This window comes from Phlebotomus papatasi, chromosome 2 (assembly GCF_024763615.1).
Source record: "Phlebotomus papatasi isolate M1 chromosome 2, Ppap_2.1, whole genome shotgun sequence".
Taxonomy (NCBI): domain Eukaryota; kingdom Metazoa; phylum Arthropoda; class Insecta; order Diptera; family Psychodidae; genus Phlebotomus; species Phlebotomus papatasi.
The window spans coordinates 45153027-45179500 of NC_077223.1; the positions used below are offsets into that span (position 1 = coordinate 45153027).

The window sequence follows — 26474 nt, forward strand, 5'->3', positions numbered from 1 at the left end:
GCAAGAACCGTTGAAACCGAATAAACGTCAAATGAAACATGTACGTCAATGGTCAAAACGCTACCAGAACAAACTTATTTTGACGTTTATTCGGTTTCAACGGTTCTTGCACACCTCTGCTCTAGAGTATGCAAAAACTAAAAATTCATGGAAATTTGAGAAACTAAAATAGTGGCCGAAATTGAAAACTGGCTGGAATTTGGTACACTTACCCTAAACCTCCCTAGATAGTGTATTCCAAAACAGATCATCTCGTACAACAAAAAAATTGCAAAAGTTACGACCGTTATGACTCCCTGAATCGGACACAGAAACACAAAGACATGGTAGAAGATCCAAAAACGAGGGGACCGGGACCTATTGGTGCAAAGAAACCGGAAAATAAATTCCACCACGCGAACGTGAAGAAAAAGGGCACAAAGCCGAGAATAAAATCAGCATAAGCAAAATGTAAATCATATTGGCATAGTTTGAAAACGTAACGCTAACATACATGAACCACCAGTTTCAAATGATTGCGTACTCTTCGACATTTGCAGTGAAAAGTAATAATTCCGTCACGTAGGTGACAAAAGGCTCAAATGGCTCAAATGGCTCAAATGAAAAGGAATGTAACTCTAATTGTGAGGTGTCCGTGTCTGATCTGGGGGTAAATTCTCTAATTTTCGTGAGTTGGTCACCAGTCACACTCACAAAAAAAATCAACCACTTTGTTCTCCGAATTATTTTTGAGTCACTGGACCATCATTCTGTAAGAAATGTCATAAAAATATCGTGAGAAATGTCACAAAAATGGGCAAGAAGAATCACACTTAAGTGACAAATTTCAGTATTTTCTCATTCTTAGCACTTCTCACGTTCTCACAAAGTTACAGAATTTACCCTATGGTAAATACAAGTAAAGGTCTGCAAGCATCACAAAGTGCACAACGTATATGAGATCTTACGGTACATCCGAGTCACACAATTTGATCCGAAGAAGAGAATGGTAGCACTTCCCCCGAAGAACATGACCGGAAAAGTAGTAGAATAACTATTATTATGTGATGTCAATCGTAGTTCTAGTTCCTGTAAGGGAATTCTGTAACAGTATGACAATGTCATATGACAAATTTAAGAATTTTTTATGTGGTTAAGTGAAAATCGTATGCTTACTGGTTACTAAGAGCTTCACAGAGCTCCTTGCAATGGCTATTCGACGATAACTGGACTTTAATGTTGTCCTGCTACATAATTTACTGTGAAAATTTATCATGTGACATTGTCATATCGTTACACAATTCCCCTAGAGGTTCCGTGAGAAAGCCTTAAGGTTTTCAAACGTTTCTCGTTTAAACCCGAGTTCTTCATAAGTCATCAACAGTTTACAAGCGAGGGGTTTCTCTCAATTCAAGAAAGAATTTATGTTTAGATCTTGGTCAAATAAAATTAAATGTGCATGTAAATATATGTTGATCGGATTTTACTATCATTGCAATATGAGAAGTTATCTTTACAAAGTAAATAATTGGGACACACGCCATTACAGCCATTTTATTCCAATGTCAATATGCTTCGCAGTTTATTATCATTGAAGAGATGCCAGTACTGTTTGATGAAATCCTTACCAACATCTTTCCTGCATCCCAGATTATTAACAATACAAGCTGGTTTCTCTCCTGCTTTAACTTTTTCTTCATAAACTTTGAAATCGAACGTACGTTTTTGAGCCCAAGTGTGCATTATTTCTAAGCAATCACATTGGAAAGGATTGTTCTCGACATTAAGCGTTTGGAGTTGACTAAAAGCCTAGATAAAAGAAATAATATCAATTAGTTTTTAATTCTAAATCGAACCTTTTTATTTAGATACGTACGCTGCCATCATCATAGATCTCGTTAGTGTCAGTATCCCAACCTGGTATTGGGAAGTAGGCCATGTTGTTTCCGTTCAAAAGAAGCAAAACGATAAGAGCTCGGTCGAAAGCAGTCGGTGGAACTTCGTAGATGTAGTTATTGCTTAAATCTAGCGTGTGGAGTTTTGTCATGTAATTGAATGCTTCAGGAGCTATTGTTTCAATTTCGTTATTGCTAATGTACAAGTTGATGGTCTTACTGAGCTTACTGAATGTCATTGCTTCGATCTTTTTTATTTGATTATACGATAAATCAATTGATATGAGATTTAGATCATCCTGGCGAGATTCAAACAATTTGGCTGATGTTAGTAAATTACTTCTTAAGCTTACGCTTTCCATCGCTGGTGATATGTCGTATAGGAAGTAGGGGCCAATTAAGTGAATATTGCAAAAATTACAAACTAGTTCCGTCAAGCCTCCCAATTGATTTGGGAAAATCATTTCAAAAACTTTGTTGAAATTCATGTGAATTGATGAATGATTTATCAAACTAGTCGTAATATTTTCCATTGTCTTTATCTGATTGTAGTTAAGGTCTAGGTATGCTAGTCTCAAATGTGGAATGAATACAGTGTGTAGCAGGTTGTGAGCCAAATAAACATACTGAAGTTTGGGAATATTTCCAAACATATCATTATTTACTTCAGTTAAGTAGTTTCCGTTTAGTCGCAGGTGCCTCAAGTTGGGTAGCATCATTTGAGCTTTACCGAATGTTTTGATACAATTATGGGATAGATCTAAACTGGTCATTGTCTTACTCTCAATGCCAAATCTCCAAATGTCATTTCCCTCAAGATCTAATATTTCAATCTTAGGCAAATTTTCTGTTTTGAGATAAAACGATGTGAGACTATTGTTGACCATTTGCAGAGTTTCCAGTTCCGGCAAAATTACTGTACTTAAGTTAATATTTAAGATTCCATTGTTATCTAGATTAATCTTCCGAATATTCATTTCGTCGGATGTTCGGAATACGTTCATATCAATCGTTGTGAGATTATTTTTACTAAGATTCACTGTTTCCAAGGCATTCATACCCCTAAAGCAATTTGGATTAATTGTTATGACCCGAAATTTAGACAAATCCAAATATTTAACTGCCTTGTACTTCTCAAAAACTGGCCCTGTGCACATAAACATATCAATTTGGCTGGACTTTCCCTGCAATGTCTCAGGATGTGTAACATGGACGATTTTCCACTGTCCAGGATGAGGGTAACTTAGGAAGTCATCAAGTGCATAGCAAGTGACACTAAATTCATTGTTTTCTACGCAAGAATTACACAAAACTTCCCGAAAAAGAATATTTGTGAGAAATAAGAAACATATAAAGAACTTTATTGAATCCATCTTTCTGGTTGAATATTAGCAAATGACTGAGAGGAAATCTCTAGGGAACTGGCTAATCTTCCCTCATAGTATATATGTATAGGAAAACATAAACAAAAGTCATGGTTTTATGAGCAAGATAAGACTTTTTTGTTTTTAATAGATTGCTTGAATAAATCAGAGTTCTGACATGACGCCGTTCGTTGCTATAATTTCGTTGTATGGAATTTCCATAAAAAGTTATGGCCTACGTACAATTACTTTTGTTTTGTTATCTTTTGGTATTTCTTTGAGAATGAATGAAATCTAGATAGATAGGCAGTTTCGCAAACATGATGTTTACAAATCGACTTGTCAGAATATAAGTCAAATAAGTCGTTTTTTTTGCAAAATTCGTTTTTTCATTGTTCTGGTAATCCTTGACAGCCTCTACATTCCCTTTGTATTAGGGGGAACTGGGGCAGTAGTAAACAGGGGTAGTTGTAAACACTGTGATTTTTTTCATTAATTTTAAGACTGCAGAGGATAAAACCCATAAGCATTCACAGATACCATGGGGATGTATGTCCACAGATGAATTGGTCAATAAAATCCTAATACTTTAAAAATAAAAATCATTTTTCCCGAAAATGTTGATATTTCGATTATTTTGGTCATTTGGATTTCCACCTGGAAATTAAAAACTGTGTAAAATAATCGAAATGTAGCAATACCAGTTCTTTCCTACATCTTTTAGGATTATATTTATGCATTTGCTAGAGAAATTGAGATTCACATTATTTTAAAAGAATTAATAATTGGTCAGAAAACAGCATTTGGGGTAGATGTAAACAGGCAATTTCAATTTCACAAAATGAGTAGGTAAAAGAGCGGGAAATTGACCTTCATGCAAAATATCTATAATTCATAGATTACGAAAAAAATTGGTGGTGCTGTGTTCAATAAAAACTCACATGATGTCAAAATATGGGGAAACTCCATTGAAAAATGTCTTTGATATGCATGCTTTTACTTTTTTTTGCTATTTTAATTATTCTTTGTAAAAAGTGTCGTGATTTTTTGAAAAATATGCAGTCTTTATATATCTCTTAAGTAATTAAAATAATCGAAAGTGGTGCAAAGTTAATTTCAAGGGTGGAAAAAAGGGTGTTTACATCCTCCCCAGAAAGTGTTTACTTCTACCCCAGGTATTTTGTGAAAAGAGAAAAATGCACAGTGAAACAAATTTTATTTTTATGGAAAACTCAATTGTTTTCCAGCATCCGCATTACCTTCGATGTATTGCCTATACCCAAGGGTAAAACATTAGCTATAAGAAAGATTTTCCAAAAAATTACGGTGTCCTTGGAAAATCACCTCAAATTCGCATCTATCGAAAATGTTTACATGTGCCCCAGTCTCCCCTATACCGGGAAGTTAATTATTCCCAAAATTACAGCGGTAAGGTAAAGTGACCTCAAATCAAGCGGTACCTCAATTTATATTTCCACTAATATTTGGCGTATGATCTAACATTAATAGGTCAATTATTCCATAAATAAATACGAATCAGTGACAATTTTATAGAAATTCACCATCCAACATTCAAATATTGTCCCACCGCGGTCGAGTCGAGGAACCGGTCGACTCGAGTTCACTTTACCTTACTCAGCTTGTAAAATTTCAGCTTGAAATCGCTCTCCTGTAAAGTTGATCATTCGCGACTTATTCGTTTTATATTCTGAGCCATCGGAATTATATTGTGAATTTTGAGCAATTACTCAACATACAATGACTTTTGTTTTGCGAAAACATTTGAAATTTCAGTGAAAGTGAATGCAACTTCAGTCATCTCGCTCATTCTCATGGGTATTTTCGAAAACAAGTTTACAAAACAAATGTTATATGCGCTATGCGCATTAAATAGGGGAGACTGGGGCAAAAAGTCACAAAAAGGATATTTTATTTTTTTACGCTACTCGATCGCTTCAAAAATTTCTAATTAGCGCAGTTTTATAGGAAATTTACCGCTCTACACAGAAAAAAATATTTCATAAAATTGTTCGTAAATGTTTGTAAAATCCTATGGCAGACTTACAAAATGTTCGTGAATCGAATAACCCACAAACATGTTCGTAAAAGTTTGTACTTTTTTCACAAACATTGTTCGTAACATGATCATTTGACCAACATTTTTTGTACTTTTACAAACATTTGTTCGTAAATGTTCGTAAACACACAAAAAATGTTCGTAAAATTTTGTCATTTGTTCGTAAATGTTTGTTTTCCTGTCGAACATTTTACGAAAATTTACGAACAAATGACAAAATTTTACGAACATTTTTTGTGTGTTTACGAACATTTGCGAACAAATGTTTGTAAAAAAACAAAAAATGTTCGTCAAATGATCATGTTACGAAAAATGTTTGTGCAGAAAGTACAAACTTTTACGAACTTGTTTGTGGGTTATATGATTCACGAGCATTTCGTAACTCCCCCATAGGAATTCACAAACATTTACGAACATTTTTACAAAATATTTTTTTCTGTGTACAACTTTGTGAAAGTAATTTTCCTCTATTTTGTAAGAAAATACGTTTATCGAGCCGATTTCTAAAAGGTGATTTTGTGACCATTCTCAAAAATTCTGGGGCAAATAGTGCCAGACATGGGGTATTATCATATTTTGATTCGCTTCATTACGGGCTTCCGTAAATTTGAAAAAATACCGAGAGGACATATTTTCATAGAAAATTTATTCATCTACACCTTTGTAAAACACCGTTGAGAAAAGTGAGAAAACGAGAAAAGCGCTTTTCAAGCTGTTTTAGAAAAAAACACACAAAAGACTGCAAATCGTTTGACCAATGCAAAGAATAAGCGGCGAGACATGATAATGACGTTTCTTTTCGCCGTGAGACATCAGAAATTGCTTCGTTACTTTGTTACTTTTTGCTCTATACCTTTTGTTACTTTTTACCCCAAGTGGCCATTTTCAATATAAGGATTTCTGGAGAAAAGAACTGTTGTGAAATTGTAAAATAGATAGCGGATTCGTATTCAAAAAATCCAAATTATGTAGAAAATATTCACCAGTGCATCAATTTTGGAAAATAAGTAGGTAATAATTGTTATCTTCTGCAAGGAAAATATTTCAAAAATAGGGCTAAAAATTTCGATATTTTTTATTTTCTAAATTCCTTGTTCGAATTCTAAGAAACTTACGACATTGAGGAAGGTCTATGGAGACTATATATGGAAAAAATTTTAAGCCGCTACCTTTTTTACCTTGGAAGATATTGAATTTTGAATTTTTCGATTTGTGACTTTTTGCCCTAGTCTCCCCTACTGCAGATTTCGAACAATAAAAAAGTTTCCCTATAATCAAAAGCTTCTTACCGTTTTATTATTTTTTTTTAAAAGGAAATAAGCTTTTTTTTATTTAAATCTTATTTCTTATTTTTTATTCATCAGTATCAAAAATATTCAATACAAAAATTAAGTTTTTTTTACTTATAAGTAGCGCGACTCTGGAGGAAGTGTTCCAGATTTTTTTCACAGAAGTGTCGAAAGGTACGAGAAGAGGACGGAATAAATAAATAAATAGAGGAATACAAATAAATAAATTATTTTAACGACTACAGTTAATGCTAGGAATGTCTAATGCTATGTTAATTTCGTTTTATTCTCAATCGTCTGGAGAGTCCGAGAGATTCGCCAATTGAGTCAATGCCAAAGTCATTCTTATCCTTTTTCTGGCTCGGATTTTTGCTTTCATTTACTAAATTGTCCTCAGTTTCATTGGCATCTGGAGAATCCTCCTCTCTCTCGGCACTATCCTCAGCCTCCTCATCCTCATCATCCTCAGGCTCTTCTTCCTCTTTGGACTCATCCTCCTCATCTTCGTCATCTTCATCTTCGTCCTCCTTCTCAATGGGATTCTTTTTATTGAGATACTCATCCTCATCCTCATCCTCTTCGTCATCCAAGAAGGAAGTCATTGCTTCAATAATACCTTCGTCCTTTTTCTTCGTGATTTTCTTGTCTGGGACCGTGGTGTCGATTTTATTGGCCTCTTTAGAATCTTCATTGGCGGGAGATGTGCTTGGTGTTTTGGCACTTTCAGTAGATTCCTCATTCTCAGACATATCCTCCTTAATGGGTTCACTCTTGAAAGCCTCAGCCATAGAGTCTTCCTGTTCCTGGATCTCTTGCTTTGTGGTTTGGATGAATGGCTTGAATTCAGGAACATGAGTTTGTTCATTGGCCATTGACTGTGCCAAAAGAACGGCAGTATGAGGTAATTTCAGGCTATCATCGCTCATTTGACTGCTGTCCTCAGCGCTGAAATGTAAAAGAAATTTTTGCTAAATCTATTTTTAAAATAATAAAATATTCAGAGAAAGTTTGCGACAAAGTAACGGAGAAATTTTGTTGATTTTGAAAAAGCAACAAACATTTTTCATCAACATTTTTTTACTTCTATCTTTTATAAATGTAAACATTGGATTGATTGCATGCATAAAACAGCATTTGCAATCTTAAAGATATTTTGAGAGTAAAAGTTTGTTGAAAGTTAACGAAAAAAATGTTTGATTTTTTTGCTTTTCTGTGTGATTAAACAAGAAGAAAGTTTTGATTTACCTGGTAAGAGAATCTCCATATGGTTTGGAACTGATAGGTTTTTTCTGACCGGGTTTTCTCTTGATTTTGGTTGATTTTGCCGGAATAGCTGCAGCAGCTTCAACAGGAATTTCAGCAACTTCTGCTACAACTGGAGCCGCAGGAGCTGGTGGAGCAGCAGTTGATGGTTTCTTGGGTGGTGTGTCATCATCATCTTCAAAGATATCAAAGATGTCTTCACCGAGAATTCCCAACTCATCTCCATCTAAGTCATCTTCTTCGCCCTCTTCAGGATCTCGTACTCCGTCTGAAGAGGATTCTTCATCTTCGTCGTCATCATCACCGAATCCCAAGATGTCCTCATCATCGTCCTCATCACTGTCATCATCATCGTCTAATCCAAATTCATCTTCATCATCGTCATCTTCTTCCTCTTCGACAGCAGCAGCAACTGGTGGTGCTGCAGAGGAAGCCTGCTGTCTCAAGGCAACATGTTTCTTGTGTCCTTTTATAGCTCGTCCATCTGCAAAAAGATCATTCTAAAATACTCTCCTTTCACCTCTGTTTTATAAAGTTTCTACCTGAATCAATGGGCTTTGATGCAGCAAAAGCAATTATAATAAAAATCAGCAGCAACTCCAAAAGAAACGAGAGTTTCATTGTATAACGTTCTGCAATTAAAAAAAGGAAATAAACATTTTAAATCACTAAAATAGTAGATTATTCCGTTAAAAAATGGGTCAGGAAAAATTCCATTTTGTTCAATAAATTATTGGAGTTCCCTCAAATTAAACTAGAACGGCTAGAACGATTCATAACTTCCTCATTCTCTCTTTGACGAGAAGATTTCGCTAATTTTGGTCATTTAATGAAGCTTTTCGTTTTATTTATATATACTGACCAAATTTTACTTTTACATGCCATTTTTATCGAAATCTGCTCAATATCTGGTTCTAGACAAAAATAATCACAAGTTAGAAGATTTAGAGCAAGTCCGCAAAATTTCGACTTAGTTGCATGCAAGTGCCAAAGTCTCAAGCTTGAGATGCAATATTTTAATACAAATTGATTTTTTTCTTACTTCTTTTTAAGGAGTATTGCTTGGAACCATGTTTTTAGACCGTTTATCGTCTTTATTTTTCTAAACCCATTCTTAATGTATTTTAAAATTAATAAAAATGTAGGCATAGCTTTGGTGGTCTATTTCGGCCACCTTCATTCTCATAGTTCCTTGCCCTTCCGGAAATCTTCCAATCAATGTCTTTTTCACATCATCGCGTTGCCGAATGATCTCTAGATGCAAAAAAATCAATGAAATCCGAGGAATAAAAACAGTAGGCGGAATTGCAAGGTGGCCGAAATTGGATACACTTTAATTCTTTATTTGATTAAGAACGTAGGGTAAATTAAGCTAATTCAAAACCTGCTCCAAATGGAAGTTTTTCGCTACTCCAAATGGAAATGTCACTGTTTTCATGATAAATACAGTACTAAATTATTATATTTATATATTTTCTATACCACAGTTTCATTATTTAGTTAATTGTGCTCCAAATAAAGCGAAAATCCATTCATATTCATAAATTTTAATTTGCTAATTTCTCAGAAAAATTAGAAGTGTACCTTTTCCCCATCGAATTTTTCATCGATCGACCATGTTTTCCAATGAGAAACACAATAAGGTAACTTGTTTATTCGTTTTGTTTAACATTTATGTCTTATTTCTGGCTAATTTTGGTTAAATTAAGTGCTAATCTTTATTGTTAACGGTACGTGAAGTTTTCAAATGAAATAATTACGTATTTCGTGAACAAAAAGGTTTTTATGAAGTTTCTGCAAATGCTTCAACAGGAAATCAGGGAAATATGATTTTTTTTGGAGAGCTTATCTTATTGTTTTAGATAAGAATGGAGAAAAGACCAGGAATAAGAACAAAGCCTGCACTCAAGAGCAACTCAACAAGGTTTTGGAAGCCTGTCGTCGCGGTTTCACTTACACTGTTTGTCTCCAATTAAAAACTTTCTCTTGTCTCCATTTGGATTAATTTGTTTCCAATAGAAGCATTTTACACTCGCGTATTTTTCTTGTATTTAAGGAGTTTTCAAATTATATCTAAAGAATTTTCACTAAACAGTAACATTCTAGAAGTGTCAAGGAGCAAATTTATGTAATTCTCTTCAGAAAAAATATGAACTTAATGTGTTGAATTTTCTGTCAAAGTTAAAGCATCTGGAAATGGTTTTGAATTAGGACATTTACCCTATTCCAAAATTCTGAACAAATAACATAATGGAGAGTAAACAAGACGAACTGTATTAATTTTGAGAAGGCATTTCTCAAACGAAAAATCTTCATACAAGCTTAAAACGAACAACGGATTCGCAATGAGTGATTACAAATCATTCTGAAGACATTTACTAATGAATAAATTTTAGAAGACAAATTGGTCAAAAAGATTGGTATTTTCGAAGCTTGCGTATCATATGCAGTATTGAGGTTTGCCACTTATCATACTTTGCCCTTAAAGCGTGTCCCAAGGAAAATGTTTCAAAATCAAAAGCTATAAAATAAAAAAAAGAAAAATATTTTTTGATAGTTTACTTAATTGTAGATTATACATATGCACTGGTTTTTGTTCAAGTTTTTAATTAGCAAAATTTCTCAGCTTCTTCTTGATTCTTTTCATCAATTCCTTTAAAAGATCTTTAAAAAATCCTTTAAAAGGATTAAAATCAGTACAGTAATTCCCGAGATAGTCTAAAAAAACAGTTTTTCTTGCACATTTTTCAAAATATCTGACAAACTGCTGATTAACTGAAAATTCGGCTGCTCATTTCCGGCATCAGGGATGCTCCAAATATATTCCCTGTGAATATCAAGTCGATCGAAGGTGGTCGCACAACTTGGTGATTTACAGTAGCTGTGATTGTGAAAGAATCACACCAGGCCAATGAACTGAACACAAAATTAAAACGTTTGCAAAATAATTTTTCTATGCTAAATCATTTTTGGACAACAGATACGAGAGTCTTTAAAATACGGAAATTAACTTTGGTTCCTTTCTCCTTTTAATTTCTTTTCTTATTTCTCTATAAGACTGCGCATTTAGAAATTAGGAGAAAGGAGCCACACTACCACGTTTTACTACTTTCATACAGGAAAGTAAAATAGTAAAATTTTAGAACATGTTTGGATAAAAATGGAATTATTATGTCGGCTTTCTAAGTCCACAGTTATTTTAAGAATTATTATGCACGTGAAAAAATACTAACAAAACATAATAATTTTAATTGGTAAATATCAATTTATATTTAACAATTAAATTTATCAAAATGATCATTGTAAGTACTAGCAATAAGATCTTTATAATATATTCTTAAAAACTTAATGAAGCACATAAAAGTCTTATCTTTAAGTCATTCTCTTGAAAGGTTTTTACTTTTAGAATTTTGAGAATACTGATTAATGGAGGAAGGTCAATGCCCCTAGATTGATTATATATTTAGTGCTAGACGTTTTCCTCATTTTCTTGCAAATAGTATTAAAAAACACACAATTAGTGAAATTCTATTCCTATTTTCAATAATCTAATTAATCAGCAAAAAAATGGTAACTAAAGCAATTCAGGCATTCAATGTAGAGAGCCAAAGATCCAACATTTTTCTTTAGAGAAGAGATTTTGCACGCTACTTTGAACGTTTATCGAGCTATTAAGATTGTATATTAATGAATGGCTGTAAAACTAGCGCTGAATGTTGGAAAAAGTCTTTTTCAAAAAAAAAAAAGTTTGATTTTAAATGCTTCGAGCGTGGCATAAAAGTTCAAATGGGGTCATTCACCACATGTCTCGGATGGAAATTTAGGGCATTTGGGTGTTTTCACTCCCAGAATGCCCATGATCTCGACCGTGTGGTAGATTAATTGGATCACATCGCATCTATTGGAAGTTGTTAAGGTACTCTGTATCACTGACACCAATAATTTTACAGTAGTTTAGCCAGTGAGAGCACTCATGCGCAAATTCAACCATCAATTCACTCTTGGAACACCATATCAGGCATCTCAGGTGAGAACGGAAATTCAATCGTGAGGTTTGGTAAAACTTTTGGAGAAAGATTTCATCAGAAAATCACTTTCTTGCGTCACTTTTTTTATTCCAAAGACCATTACTTTCTCCGTGAGGAAGGATTCGGAACTAAGTTCAATGGCAAGATGATCAAGTTTACGGCCAAGGTCGGACAGAAAAATTGTCTCTATTTTCTTAAACCAAGGAAGAACTATAAATTTGCGAATATTGGAAGGATTTGTACTTACCTTTAAAGTTGCTTTAAATAAGAGAAAAAAATCCAATTCGAAAATGCACTAAAATCACTGATAATTTTCTATCGAAAGCTTCAGTGGATAGAAGATGCGCGCGCGCGTTAAGTATGGTGCTTTTCGATCAACGTCTTGATTTGGAATAGTGCTCCACATTGAATTCCGGTCGGTCTCAACTCTGCGGGTTTTCTGAGACTTCAGCTTAGTGGGGCTTTACGGTAAAATGACGCTGCATACACGGTTAAAATTGGGAGCATTTGGTACAAAAATGAAGCTATATTTATATCAACTGGTTTCATGTAGAATTTTCTTAGAAGTTACTGATTTTTTATTACATAAAAAATTTACAATTTGTTTTATTATATTATGTTGAACAATTTTGGTTAGCGAGTGAAGCACGAGTAGCAGATCCGCTAATTGAAAAAATATCTCCTGCGTGTATGCAATTTTTTCCTGTAAGTATTTTTGGTCCAATTATTCCATGAAATATTTTAGTTTAATTTTGATTGGTTGTAGGGGAAACTGGGGCACCACCAAACACGGGGTACCACCAATCACTAATTTTTATTTCTAAACTACTTGGACTATCTCGACCATTCCTTCAGTGGACAAACATCCCTATAGTGCCTATAAATTCCTATAGATCTTATCCTCTGATATCCAATATCCTATTAAAAAATCGCAGTATTTGGTGGTACCCCGTGTTTGGTGGTGCCCCAGTTTCCCCTAGACGTTGTAGAGCTTGATAGCATTCAAAATTTTTAAACAATCAAAGAAGGCGATGGAATTAAATATTTTATATGATGATGTATTTAACCCTTTAAGGACGATTGGAACACCGGTGTCCCATAAAGAAAATTTTTTTTACTGACTACCTAAAGTTATTTTTTTCTTATGTTTGTACATAATTGTAAAGTAGAAGGTTGAAGGAATCTAGAATATTTTTTGCAAGTCTTTAGCTATTTGATATGTACACACGGCTCATCGTTATCCGTCACTTCATTATCCGGGTGACAGCTGCCAAACGCTGGCGGTTGATGAATTCAAAACGTTTTTTTACGAAACATGCAGTTTGTCCAGGTGAATTAATGTGTTAGGGTGGAATCACCAGTTCTCGCCAGTGCCCCACTTCTCGCCACTTACATTGAAATCGCTATTTTTCGCAATTTATGAAATAAATGAGTCGCAATTTTTTTGTATTGTTTCTGCTTCTACGCATAGAATCGAAAAATAATAATTATTCGTTTTGGATTCACGATTTTGATCACTTTTTAGAGCAATATTTTAAGCAAGTGCATCGAATCCAACATCTCTTACCAAATGTACTAAGTGTCGTCAAATTTTCATCAGGCCAAAAATACCTATTTGGGTAAATAATTTGTCTATTGAATATTTAATTGCACTTGTGGAATACATAAAATTTGTATTTAGTCAATTAATATTTCATTTTATATTATTTTTGTATAAAAATGAGGCATGGCGAGAAGTGGTAATATTCTGGAATTGATTTTACCATCTGTCGCCATATCTTTTCAATAGGCGACGCTAACTTCACTTCGTACATTCTCAGTTGTCAAATCTGCATTGTTTACTTTCTGCAAAAGCCCCATAATTTGATTTCTCAAATAAAAGTGAAGAAAAATCATTTAAAGAGAGTAATAATAAAGTGATCACAAGGAAAGAGAAATGGTGAATGTATTCTTTTCATAGCATTGCCTAAAATAACCGAGTGTGGTTCTTTTCAAGTGGGTGGCGAGAAGTGGTTACAAATTTTACAAAACTGGCGAAAAGTGGTAAAAAGTGGCGACGAAATGGTTATTTTTGCATTATTAATAAAAATCAGTTTTTTTAAGTAGTCCAGCGTTATGTTCTAGGATTATTGTTTTCACGTATCTAGAGCCAATACATCTAAGTAACTTTGTGTCAAATTTGACTTATCTTGTAACAAGGATTCAAAAGTTATGATTAAATGAATTTAATTTTTTCCTAAACATGGCGATAGCCGGTTATTCCACCCTATTTTCATTTTATCAAAGTTTTTGATACACAATCGTGCTAGGAAATGAAACATAAACACACTGCAAAGAAAATTATGTTGTTTTTCAACGGAAAACAAATTCCCACTGCAGAAAATATTAAAAAAAAACGTTGACCAGATAAAAAAAAACAAAATGCCATTTTGTCCTCACGTCAGCCGGATAACGAAGAGTCGAATGTAGTAAATATTTAAGCTCAAAAATGGCGAATTTTTAAATTCTCAAATTCATAATTGATTTTATTTATTTTAATTTTTTTTTTAACTAAACCCTTTTGGCAATAAAAACTACAATTCTCATACGTAAGATTTTTCATTAAAGCGAAAAATATTAATCATTGGTATTGTCAGAAAAATTACATGAATTTTTGGGCTATTTTTGTCCCTATCGTTCATAGAGACACGAAATGCACCGAATCAGACTCTGTTGGACTTTCCAAGGTTAGATGTAAGGGCAGAATCACATTGACAGTAAAATGCTCGCCGTAGCCTCACCGTATTTCGTTGATTTACGCATTTTCATAGATATTCTTACGCAAATTCTCACTTACCGTATTGCCTAATCTCATACTCGGTGGCACTAGGTAAAAATAGTATAAGAAAATTGAATAAATAAAACGAAAATGCGATAAACGTAAGCAAAAAAACTGTAGGATGTTTTTGCTACAGTTTTTCGTACAGTTTTTTTGCTCAACGTTTATCACATTTTCGTTTTATTTCTTCAGTTTTCTTATATTATTTTCACCTAGTGCCACCGAGTATGAGATAATGTAACACGGTAATTGAGAATTTGCATAAAAATTACAATGAAAATGCGTAAATCAACGAAATACGGTGAGGGCATTGACGGTGACGGTGAGCATTTTACTGTCAATGTGATTCTGCTCTAAGACTTATCATTCATTATGTTTACCAGTTTAATATATATGGTTGATTTTCAGTTCGTAAAAAGTGTCTCGTCGTTAAAGGGTTAAATAATGTGGGTTATGCTTAATTCCATCAATTTTAAAAACTTTTTAAAATCTTACGCGATTGACCTAGAAAACAAAATTAAATTTATCAAACAATTTTATAGTCGATGGACTTACAGATCACAAGGATTTAGACTAGAGCTGGCTTAGCGTAATGGCCTTAGGGAAATTTATGTCCATATTGAAGCAAATTCCATACACCTGTGTAGGAAAAACTCTTCAATATAGACATAAATTTCTCCAGTGTGTAGAGGCCATAAGCGTACTCGGAATAATCTCATAGGAAAGCGAGCACAGAGTAATACGTGTTGTAACTATTTTATTGCTTAAGGTTCGCGTATGTTTCTGCAGATGAATTTGATTGGAGAATTCATAAAAGGAACAAATAAAGTTTGATAGCTCCTGGTAAGAATTAATATAGCTGTTGTATTCCCAAGAGTCTTCCTCGTTTACGGTACATGCGAAAATGTCAACATCGACAGAGAATTACACCAAGTTCGTAGACCGTATTCAGCCTATCTTCTTCACTTCTATTTCAACACAAGTACGGTGTCCTCTGTATGGAAAGAGTCAAATGCGTTGTTCTCCCGAATTATAGGTTTATGTGTAAAACTCATTATCCAAGCCAATATGCTTGAAAATTGAGCCTTAAACGGATACCTGGGACTGGGAATGTGAGGGACCTTAAGCTGATGTTAGGTGAATGCGGCGGGAGGTCATGCTTAATTCACTACCTTTCGGTACTAGGGTTCGTTCAGGACACTACATTTTTATAAATTTCCTTGTCAATAATATTTCATTAACCAATTTATCGGCTTAAGCTGACAGATCTGTCGAGAACCTAATCTGTCGAGCCTGTCTTGAGACAAAAGTAATAGAGCTAGAGTCGTTTAAAATTCAGTTCACTAATCACTACCTATGAAATTCTTTGGATATTCATATGATAACTTTGGGCTTTTTTTAGTTTGTATCTTCAAGAGTTATAGAACTCCTCTGAGTCATATTGAAATTCTCCAATTTTTAACGGTGTATATCTTTTCCTCCGTCTCTTGTATTGGTCAGACTGAAGATGAGCTCGAGACTCGCGCGTTTGCTCACTACCTCGTCGAGTGGAAAAGAGGTCATGAAACAGTGGCGGCATAACAAGACTTCTTTTCCTCACCAACAAACACAGACACGCTGCATTTCACCATGTGGACAAGTTCAGCTGAAGCTGAAGTGGGAGTCTCATTGATTATAGAGTTTTCACTCCAGTCCAAACAAGTCAATTTCCCATCATTGCAATTCGGATCCTGTGACCAATTGAAAAGTAAAAGATCATCTCGTCAATATTCATGATCATGACATGAAATTGAGGTTTTGGTGTTAAATGCATAAAATTGAAATTCATTGGATTAATGTTCAACATATCACCTCCAATACGGATGCGAAAAAAATCCTCAAAAAATTTAAAGTTTTTACCCTGATCAATCTTTAAAAAAAACATATTGCACAACAATGCGGCCCAGATTTTGGTTCCAGAAACTTCTTAACTTTCACTCAGTGTGTCTACCTGTGAGAATCAATTGTAGAGACACGCTCTCGTGGAAGAGTGTCAGAGAAAAAGAAAGCATCGCAATGTGACTGGCTTCAGTAATGATTACGCTTGGAGACGCTAAAAGAAATGTCCAAATGAACCGTCTTTCGAAGTTAAGAGATGGCCTTGCCGAAAGGGGCGGCAAAGTGAGTCTTCTTTTCTTTCAGAGAAATTTTCAATGAAAGTTTAATCAGAAATATCCAGTTGAGCATATTTGATCAACTGTAACAATCAATAAAACTTTCGCGTCACATGTTTTTTGAAGATATGGTTTGTTGAATTTGACTTTCTTGTCTTCTCGTGGAAAGAAAGTATTATATTTGAGAAAAACATCTTATATTTACTATTAAAATGTTACAAACCCGAAGTATACGTAAAAATGTAAAATGTTAGCACAAGTTTGATTTTGATTATAGTTACTTAAAGTTATATCACACAATTGCCTGCCTGTAGTCTATCAAGCTAGATGGATTAGGATTATTGCGAGCTATTAGATAGACCACGAACTAATGCGGCTCGTAAAGTTAAATAGATTGATTTAAATTTTGAAATATGTGTAGGAAGAATAGTTCAACCTGTTGGCTGCAGACACCTAGGCTCCATCTGAACCCCCTCATGTCTACACCCCATAAACCTTACACGAATTCTTTTTTAAATTTGCTGTACTACAGAATATCCTGAACATTTTGTCTTCTAACATTCTTTAATGTAGGCATTTCTTTTTTTAACCCTAATTCTCTCGCTAGGTAATTTGGAACCGTATAAAGTATGTTCTACTATTTCCAAATTTTTTCACGTCCTCTGCAAGTTGAGGCAAAATTTATAACCTAATTTTGTTAGATGTGAATTTAGATAGTGTGTACGGTGTGTACTGAAGGTACTGAATAATAATAGTATAACGTCTCCCAAGGAGCATTTATCGCTATAAACAAGTAGAGATGTCTGATATCTATACAAAAATTATGGCGAAGACTTTACATATTTCTTCTATATAACCGCATAAAAGAGGTCCATATTTGAGTGAATGGGGAATTTTTACATCTAAAATATAACAATTATTTATTTAAGTTATAATCACGACATCGTGTAACGGTAAAAAGTATCAATTATAACTGAATAAAATATAATCACTATACAATATCAATTTCATAACTACTGATCGTAGACTTGTCATTTCTTTTCCATTTTCATTTAAGACTTGCTTAAATATTTTTCTCAAATGAATAATTATAGTTACCCTCAATGTTTCAGTCAGATTTCCTGTGACTCGTGCACTTTTATTGCGTATGAAGATTTAATGCAACGACTGTTTTGCGTTAGAGGACACAATATTAGTAAACAAAATTTCCTTCCCGATCTGAAATTCTCAAGGGAAAGCTGTGAAATTAAAGAAAATAAAATTGAGTAAATTTATTGCTTTTCCCATTGTATCGCAGAAAAAACTTATGGATTTCAGATTTTTGTTGCGTGTATTGATAGAATACATCACTTTAAACAAAATTATAAACAAATATCAGCACACACAAATGTGTTTTGCACAAGTTCTTCATTAAATTGGGTTTTGTGTCGCCAATTTTCTATAATTTCCCACGCCATCATTTTCTTTTTGTCTCCATAAAATAAAATCAAGATATTATAACTCGAATAAATAAGAAATATAGAAGAAAACACGTTTTTACATATTTTTGTGATTATATTCTTATTATGTCCGACATTATGTATACATTGCAGATTTCTTTTATCAAAAATAGCACTTCACAATAAACAATGTGAAACACTGAAATGATATGCATTTTATGAACTTTTTCTGCACTCTGAACACTCCTTCTGCAATTTAATTTCACGACAGAAGATCAGGAAGTTGTTGTAATGCTTGTATTTTCGCTAAACCGCAATTAAGGAAACAAAATATTAGCTCTCACGAATAAAGTATTAATTCACTATTTTTCTATTGATTGTCCTTACTTTGCCAAATTTGACCTCTTCTATGTGTGTACTCGACTTTACTGTACACGCTGGTGCACTTCAAGAGTTTATCTTATAATAAGCATCACTTTTTTCACAAGTTTTTACTCAGAAATGAATATCTGCTTGATAAACAAAGCAGAATTTGACAATCTGGCAGCGTCCTACAAAAAGAACACAAGTTGTATATAACTTGTGTCTTTTATGGAACAAATGTAACTAAAATATATCAGAACATAATGTTCATACAATTTCACGACATTATACACTCTTAGAAAAAATTAGTTCGTACAAGCTCATATTCAGTTATTAGAACTATAAAATATAGTAAATATAGACCCAACTATATATTTAGTTTGGGTAACTAAATGAAATAGTTGACCACAGTTAGTTAAAGTATCCTTTTCATTTAGTTATCACAACTAAATCAAAATAGTAATGGGTACTATAACATATTAGTTCCAATTACTAAATAAATGGGGTTATACCCATCTTATTGGCTGTAATAACTATATCATATTAGTTGTGGTTACTATATAGCATTCATTGTGATGCATATTTCTTATTAGTTGCTTAAAATTCAAAAGAGCTTCAACGCATTACTAAAATAAAAACCACTCTTTACTATTGGAAAAGTAGTCATAACTTTTTGAAAATATAGGCCCATCTATTTACATTGGTTGTGAGAACTAAAAGGAATTAGTGACCAATATTAGTTGGGATAATGATTTCATTTAATTAACACAAGCAAATATAATTGTATGAAAGCATTATGAAATAATTGCCGCAACTTATCCACGTAAATATTGTCTTATATTCTCACTACTAATAAATTTATTATGAGTATAATGTTTTAAGAATATAAGAACTATTTTAAATAGATTTGATAATAATCGCCCGAACAACTAATTTTCATTAGTAATCACGTCTAAACTTTTCTAAGAGTGTATGAACATAAAAACAAGATTATGTAAGATAAATATACTTTCGATATTTCCGACATAGATTTACACATTTTCACTCAAATATAGATCATATTATGACTTGTTTATGGATCTAAAAATATTTAGTCGTAATTTTAAAGAAAAATACCAATATATTAACTGGAATTTATCAAATAAAATGTATTATTCTTATTAAAAGAAAATAAGTGATATTTTCTAGGTATCTTTCAGTGAAGTTATTTTTCTGGTATACAACGTATATAATTTTTAGATAATATACTTCCATCATGTTCATACATTATATTTTTTAGAAATAGATCGACTACGTTTAAAATATGTTGGTTACATTTGAGACATACATTATTTGGATATCAAATGCCCCTTGGGACCCCGTTTATCCCTATTAAGATTTAATAGAACTTTGATATTCATTCATGAAAAAATAAATCGAATTATATATCAGACAACAAAATTGTCGGTGAGGTCGGTGACGATAGATTGGTAGCTGGAATTGTTACGGCTGAAATATTTTATTATGCAACATTAATACCTTCAATAACTTTGGTTTACAATTTTAAACGTGAAAAATTTGTTTCGATAAATATAAATAAAAGTTATTTTACTATTTCTTTTGAGGACAGCGGTGGTTTTAGTTTAGTAGATTTTAAACTTCAGGCAATCAATTTTATAGCACGTTTAACGTTATTGCCATAACACTCTGAGTAAAAAAATAAGATTCAAAGGATGGATTAATCAAATTCGAAGGCAGACACTACAGTCTGCCTTCGTAAAAATTAAATCAGATTTTCAATTTTTATTCAGGAAAGATAGTGATGATTTTCTTTTAATATTGAGCATACACCGTGAGCACACTTATCTGAAAAAGGCAGCATTTTCAGCATATTTTTGTTGAGCCGATCAGCAAAAATATGCTGATCGGTCAATAATTGTCGAACAGAAAGTGCTAACCAAATATATGGAAATGGCACTGTCACGCGGGTTACGCGAGTGTCGTTTGACGAAATGTTCATCTGCAAGATTCTTTACAATATCGCAGTTTCTGTGGTCCGAGATGATTTTCAACCTCATCATTTATTTAAATCATAGGGATCTCAGTGGCGCAATAGGCAAGACCGTTGGGTATTGAGCGGATGAGATCTCTGACTCGACTCTCATAGTTGTGACGTGAGTACGAGTCCCACCCGGTGCAAGCAACTGAATGTCTAGAAAAAGACATTTTCACTGTGATATAACGCACCAAAATGCACCGTCTCTGCGGTCTTTCCCTAAAAACTCCGGGGGCACGAAAAAACCATCCACATCGCGGGGAAAGCGCTCCTGGGAGGTCTACAAGGGACTTAGGACATTCTTCCAACACGAGATGTAGAACATTGCAGCATTATAACATTGTAAAAAATATATTCCTACACGATTAATAATAATTTAAATCACATCCGAAAATGAAAGACATCGTGAAACCTTTTTACCAATAAAACGGAAAAAAGAAAAAAAATTAAAGAAAGAGAATAAAAAAACCCCTAGATAATGTCCACTTATCGAGGGGTCATCCAAGGGCAGAAGTCGATATCGCATATACCTAATTTATTCGTTAGGACAAAAAAAAGACAAGTAAATAAATCCATATAAAGATAAAAATATAGCTCATAAACAAGAAAATAAATTTCCGACACTTTATCGATTTATTAATAATTAGGAACGATTTATCTGGCTGGAAAATTTCAAGACCTTTCAAAAATACTAAAATTGAAGCAAATTGGTGGAAAAATGCGCCCCTAACTAAGAGTGGTTGAAAGGTTGAACTTTCTGCTTCATAAATACAAAATGGTGAATTCTCCTGTTCTATTTATGGACGAAATATCCGTCTGGGCTACCTCAGCCCTTTAACGACGAGACACTTTTTAGAGACCGAAAATCAACAATAAAAATTTAACCGATAAACAAAATAAATGAAACGTCTTACATCTAACTTTGGAAAATCCAAAAGATTCTGATTCGACGTATTTTTTACCTCTACGAGCGATAGAGACAAAAATAGCCCAAAAATTTAAGTAATTTTTCTGACAATACCAACACTGATAAAAAAAGAGGGTGCGATTAACATTTTTTTCTCAGAAATTTAACACTTTTTAGGTGTAAAAATATATCAACATTTTTTTAATGTTAATTTTACACCTTATTAAGGGTAAAATTAACATGTAAAGGGTGCCTTTAACCCCTAATACACCTAAAAAGGGTAATATTTACATCGATTTTGGATCAATACTGCAGGGTAAAATTAACATTTCAGGAATGTTATTTTAACTTTTTCGGATTTCTCTCAGTGAATGAATAGTAATTTTCAGTCTAATGAAAATGGGACAGATAATCCTAACCGGCTTATGTAGGTGAGATTCTTAACGTGAGCTAACTCGGAGTGCATGCAAATTCGATTTGGAGCTGAAGTTGGGAGACGCCATTCAGTTATCTTGAATCAAATTCGTGAAATTATACAAATTTTGTATTTAAACCAAAATATCAAGGATTTGGATGAACTGACAGAAAAGTGTTATATGGGTGAAATGTAGACCAGAATGTTCTCTATAATTTTGCCGTAGAACTTGAACTCATCGATTACTCAGAAGCCAAGATAAGCGAGGTTTTTTGTTTCTTAACTCGTTTTTTCATCCAGAGTGCCCCAAGTAGTCATTTGTTGAACTTCAACTATATCAAAGAATTGTTGTATTTTGCGGGACTTTCCATTTAAACCCCTATTTTAAGTGTCTTGGTGGAGTAGAGGCAGTCAAATTGGCATCTGAGTGATTTCAAAGCGTTATTATTGGAAAAATCATTTTTTTCACACTTAAACGGCAAAATCGGAGTGATAGCGTAGTCTGATCGAAAAATGATGTATAGACGAAATGTAGAGACAAATGTGGTCTACAATTATGTTGAAGTAATCATCAAAATCGGTTCAGCGACAGTCGAGATAATTGAGGTTATGTGATATTGAAATTGGTTTTTCGACTGTGGCGCCCCTGGTGTTGGTCCCACGAAGTTCAAATATTCTAGAAAGTTGTAGCATTTGGTGAGATCTTTCGTTTAAACCCTCATTCATCAAAATCGGTCACATAGAACCGGAGATATGATTTTTTGAATTTCGTGAATTTTGACCCCTCATATCTCCGGTTCTATTGAAACCACAGCGCACATACGCACCATTTTGGAAACGTCCTAGACTGGACTACAACATACTAAAATTTCATTAACTTGCACAATGCCGTTTTTGAGAAAAGTGACTTTGAATTTCGATGAATTTTGACGCTATCACAGCGCCACCTGTGGTGACTTTTTGAACTTCCATCTGAAAGTGCTCATCGAGACGAAACCAAAAAGGTAAAATTTAGGTCGCTATGTTAATTAGAGCCGGAGATAGAGGCCGGTCAATGTTCGAACTTTGACCCCTTATAGCTCGGGTCAGGGGTTTTAGATCGACTTAAGGTTTTTTTTGTTTGATAGGTATAATCAACGGCTACAACATACTAAAATTTCAGCCCGATGCACAATGGAATTTTTGAGTTATTTAACTTATAAGATTTAAAAATTTTCTTTTTAATAATAGCGCCCCTAGCGGTGGTTTTATGAACTTGCGATGTTAGAAGGGGAAGTGGCATTTCACGAGAGCTTTCCAAAAAGCCCTCACTTTTTAAATTCTGACAATTAGAACCGGAGTTATGGCCATTTTAAGAAATTTTTTTTGGACCCTTATAGCTCGGGTCAGGGGGGTCGGGGGACCTTAATTGGTATTGATGGAAAGCTCTAAGGCCCAGCTATAACATACTAAAATTTGAGCCCGCTCGATGCCATAGGGGCGGAGCTATTGAGAAAACAAAAAAAGGGGTGTCTTCAAAATGGCGGAAGGAGGGGTGGGGGGTGGAGGGTCAATGCACCAAGTTGCAATTTTCACCCGATATATAACCTTTGCCGAAAACCGCAAGTCGATATCTTTTTTAGTTTAGGAGCTATTAAGCTCCAAAGAGCGGCCGGCCGGGAACGTAAAAATAGCCACATATATATTCGTGATCAGGAAGTGCTGAAACACATTTTGGCCAAGTTTGAGGTCGATCGGACGACATGAAATTTTGTTAGGATTATAGTAGGTGAGATTTTTAAGAATCTCACCTAATATTACGTATAAGTATAGTAGTTTATTTTTACAAAACGGTTTGGCTTGAAAAAATTTAGAAGTATAAAAAAATAATTAAAATCAGTTTTCAATATGAGAATTTAAAAACTCGTTATTTTTAAGGTGAAATATTTACGATATAGCAAATAGTTTGAGATTTACAAAAAATATCCTAGATTCCTTCAACCTTCTACTTTGCAATTACGTACAAACATAAGAAAGAATAATTTCTGGTAGTCAGAAAAAATTATTTTCTTTATGGAACACCGGTGTTCCAATCGTCCTTAAAGGGTTAAAATATATCCAAAAATGGTTGAAAGAGCTTGGACCGATTTTGAGAACAAGAACATGATTTTTAATTGAAGAAAAAGGTGAGGGAAGAGGAGAAAAAGAAAAATAGTTTGTAGTTAATATTTCTTTATGGAGAGTCACTGAAGATCTGAAATTGATATCTCTTACCGTTTAAGCTCCAGAACGGTGACAAGTTGAAAAAAGATCAGATTATTTATTTGCGCTCTCTTTAAATCGAGTAATGAAATATTAATGCATCAATATAAAATTGCGATTAAAATTAATTCACAAATTATTACTATTTCAGCAAGTTCGTTCCATAATGTCTTTATCATGTGATATGGCCTAATTTAAGATTAATGATTAGATATAATCGAGAGCGTATAAATATTACGATAAGCCGTTAAATTCCTGTTAATTTATAAGAATTACCCCCCAAGAAGGCTTCATAATGAAAATGGAAAAAAAAATAAATTGCTCGCAAAGAAAAGGTATATTGTACAAGGAGTATGCGTTTGAAAAGTGGATCAAATAAGGGAGAGAGCTTTTCTCAAGAATTTTCTTCATGGTGCTAAAGGGCAGATATTGCGAGTGATTAGAATAAATACCACTTTAAGGCTTTCAACAAGAGATGGTGTGCATTGTTAACAGTGTAAAATTAGGATATATTCCCTTACATTTACTCTACATATACAATATCATTTTATTACAGCTATATACATTATATTAGGGCAATTTATTTACGTAATGATGGTGATAAATTTCTCTCAAGAACATCTTCTCGGAGCCTGAGTTTTTCCACATTTTCCGCATTTTGTAGCTTCCCGTCGTCAGCCAGTCGTTCGGCCCGATTTTCCTGTATTGACTCTGAAAGTGGAAGTCATTTTAGGCACATTCACCCATAAATTGGACATCTTTTTCGCCAAGTTTTTTTTTTTTATTTTGGCTTTGAAATTTATACTATTGTATGGTGTATATTTGTCCGACAGAATGTTCTCCAAATTGTAACCCACAAAACCAATGACAGCTGCGACCGGCAGTGTGATGTAAACTGCATTAGAACGTAAAAATCCGAGGACAACAGGCCACATTGTGTCTGCAGAAAACTAAGTGGAGGGTTGAGGGTGATTGAGAGGGTGGAAATGTTGTGGAAAAGTGTGTAAATTTACCTCAAAATATATTCGAACCCTTATTATCACTTTTCACTGCTAGAAATAAACATGTCAATTTAGTATCACCGCAACTCGTAAAATGTCTAGTGGCGCTACAATTTGCTTTGGCTTTCATATTTTTAAAGCGCCGGAGGTAAACGACATGCCAACCATATACGAAACAACGATTCATTTTATAACACTTTATTTTTGGATTGCGTTTAATTTTTAATTTTTTTTTTCTGGAAAATATTTCAGAAGAACTTCATGAAAATTGTATACCTTTTTATGTGTAAGTCTCTGTAGAGTGCTCGAATTCATAAATTAAATTAGACGCTATATTCTGAGAAATTATTTCTCATTAGTTTGTATAGGGGAAGACTTTGAGGCTTCGAACACTTCATATTTTTTCAATGTTCCTTTTGTGAATCTGACCTCGTTTTTTTCAGGAAATGTATTATTTAAGATTAGCGATTAAAATATATTCCTATTAGGTCAGACTTCATTGAGAAAAAATATGAAATGTTCACTGAGAAAAAAAGAGGCTGCGATTAACTTTTTTCGTCATAATTTTAACACTTTTTGGGTGTAAAAATATATCAACATTTTTAAATGTTAATTTTACACCTTTTAAGGGTAAAATCAACATGAAAGAAGGGAAACTTTAACCCATAATACACCTAAAAAGGGTAATATTTACACCGTTTTCGGATGAATATTGCAGGGTAAAGTTAACATTTCCGGAATGTTATTTTAACTTTTTCGGATTTCTCTCAGTGTTCCTCGCGAAAAAGTGTGTGCGAAGCCTGAAAGCCTTCCCCTAAACTGGTTAATGAAACGTTGTGAATCACAAGTCTATAATAATGATTTTGTTAAAATTCAAATTAACGATAGGGGAAAGCGCGTTACCTTAAGCTTCGAACAATTCATTTTTTTCAATGTTTTTAAATTAATTTGCCTCATTATAATATTATATTTAAATAGCTAATCCAATACCTTAAATTTCAAGAAAAGAGCTATGGGTGAAATTCATAAGGAACATAGAAAAAAATTGAATTGACCGTAGCTTGGAGTCGTTCGAAAGTAGCGTGCTTTCCCCTATCCCTATAGTTCAGAGGTGTGCAAGAAACCGTTAAAACCGAATTAACGTCAAAATAAGTTTGTTATACAGTAGACTCTCACTCAATCGGCTCTTTTTCAATCGGGCAACAAA

At 33.7% G+C, this 26474-nt stretch overlaps 3 protein-coding genes across 3 annotated transcripts; all 3 read right to left on the minus strand.

Annotated features, from left to right (window-relative positions):
- Positions 1-1438: 1438 nt before the first annotated feature.
- On the minus strand, positions 1439-4121 carry LOC129801258 (chaoptin-like). The gene is made up of 2 exons (XM_055846143.1): positions 1856-4121; positions 1439-1788 (listed from the first exon to the last, which is right to left on the minus strand). The coding sequence occupies exons 1-2, from the start codon at positions 3245-3247 to the stop codon at positions 1534-1536; spliced, it is 1647 nt and encodes a 548-aa protein (XP_055702118.1). The 5' UTR covers positions 3248-4121; the 3' UTR covers positions 1439-1533.
- Positions 4122-6637: 2516 nt separating this feature from the next.
- LOC129801260 (nucleolin-like) lies at positions 6638-12309 on the minus strand. Its single transcript, XM_055846146.1, has 4 exons — positions 12143-12309; positions 8410-8499; positions 7850-8351; positions 6638-7549 (listed from the first exon to the last, which is right to left on the minus strand). The coding sequence occupies exons 2-4, from the start codon at positions 8486-8488 to the stop codon at positions 6877-6879; spliced, it is 1254 nt and encodes a 417-aa protein (XP_055702121.1). The 5' UTR covers positions 8489-8499; positions 12143-12309; the 3' UTR covers positions 6638-6876.
- A 12479-nt stretch (positions 12310-24788) lies between these two features.
- LOC129801268 (small integral membrane protein 12-A) lies at positions 24789-25362 on the minus strand. The gene is made up of 3 exons (XM_055846153.1): positions 25280-25362; positions 25072-25216; positions 24789-24977 (listed from the first exon to the last, which is right to left on the minus strand). The coding sequence occupies exons 2-3, from the start codon at positions 25199-25201 to the stop codon at positions 24847-24849; spliced, it is 261 nt and encodes an 86-aa protein (XP_055702128.1). The 5' UTR covers positions 25202-25216; positions 25280-25362; the 3' UTR covers positions 24789-24846.
- Positions 25363-26474: the final 1112 nt, after the last annotated feature.

Excerpts from the sequence above, each read along its gene's own strand:
- LOC129801258 (XM_055846143.1), bottom strand. The coding sequence starts at position 3,247 with ATGGATTCAATAAAGTTCTTTATATGTTTCTTATTTCTCACAAATATT. Across the intron at positions 1,789-1,855 it reads AGATCTATGATGATGGCAGC|GCTTTTAGTCAACTCCAAAC; the intron begins GTACGTATCTAA and ends TCTTTTATCTAG.
- LOC129801260 (XM_055846146.1), bottom strand. The coding sequence starts at position 8,488 with ATGAAACTCTCGTTTCTTTTGGAGTTGCTGCTGATTTTTATTATAATT. Across the intron at positions 8,352-8,409 it reads ATCAAAGCCCATTGATTCAG|ATGGACGAGCTATAAAAGGA; the intron begins GTAGAAACTTTA and ends ATCTTTTTGCAG. Across the intron at positions 7,550-7,849 it reads TATGGAGATTCTCTTACCAG|CGCTGAGGACAGCAGTCAAA; the intron begins GTAAATCAAAAC and ends TTTACATTTCAG.
- LOC129801268 (XM_055846153.1), bottom strand. The coding sequence starts at position 25,201 with ATGTGGCCTGTTGTCCTCGGATTTTTACGTTCTAATGCAGTTTACATC. Across the intron at positions 24,978-25,071 it reads CAAATATACACCATACAATA|AGTCAATACAGGAAAATCGG; the intron begins GTATAAATTTCA and ends TTCCACTTTCAG.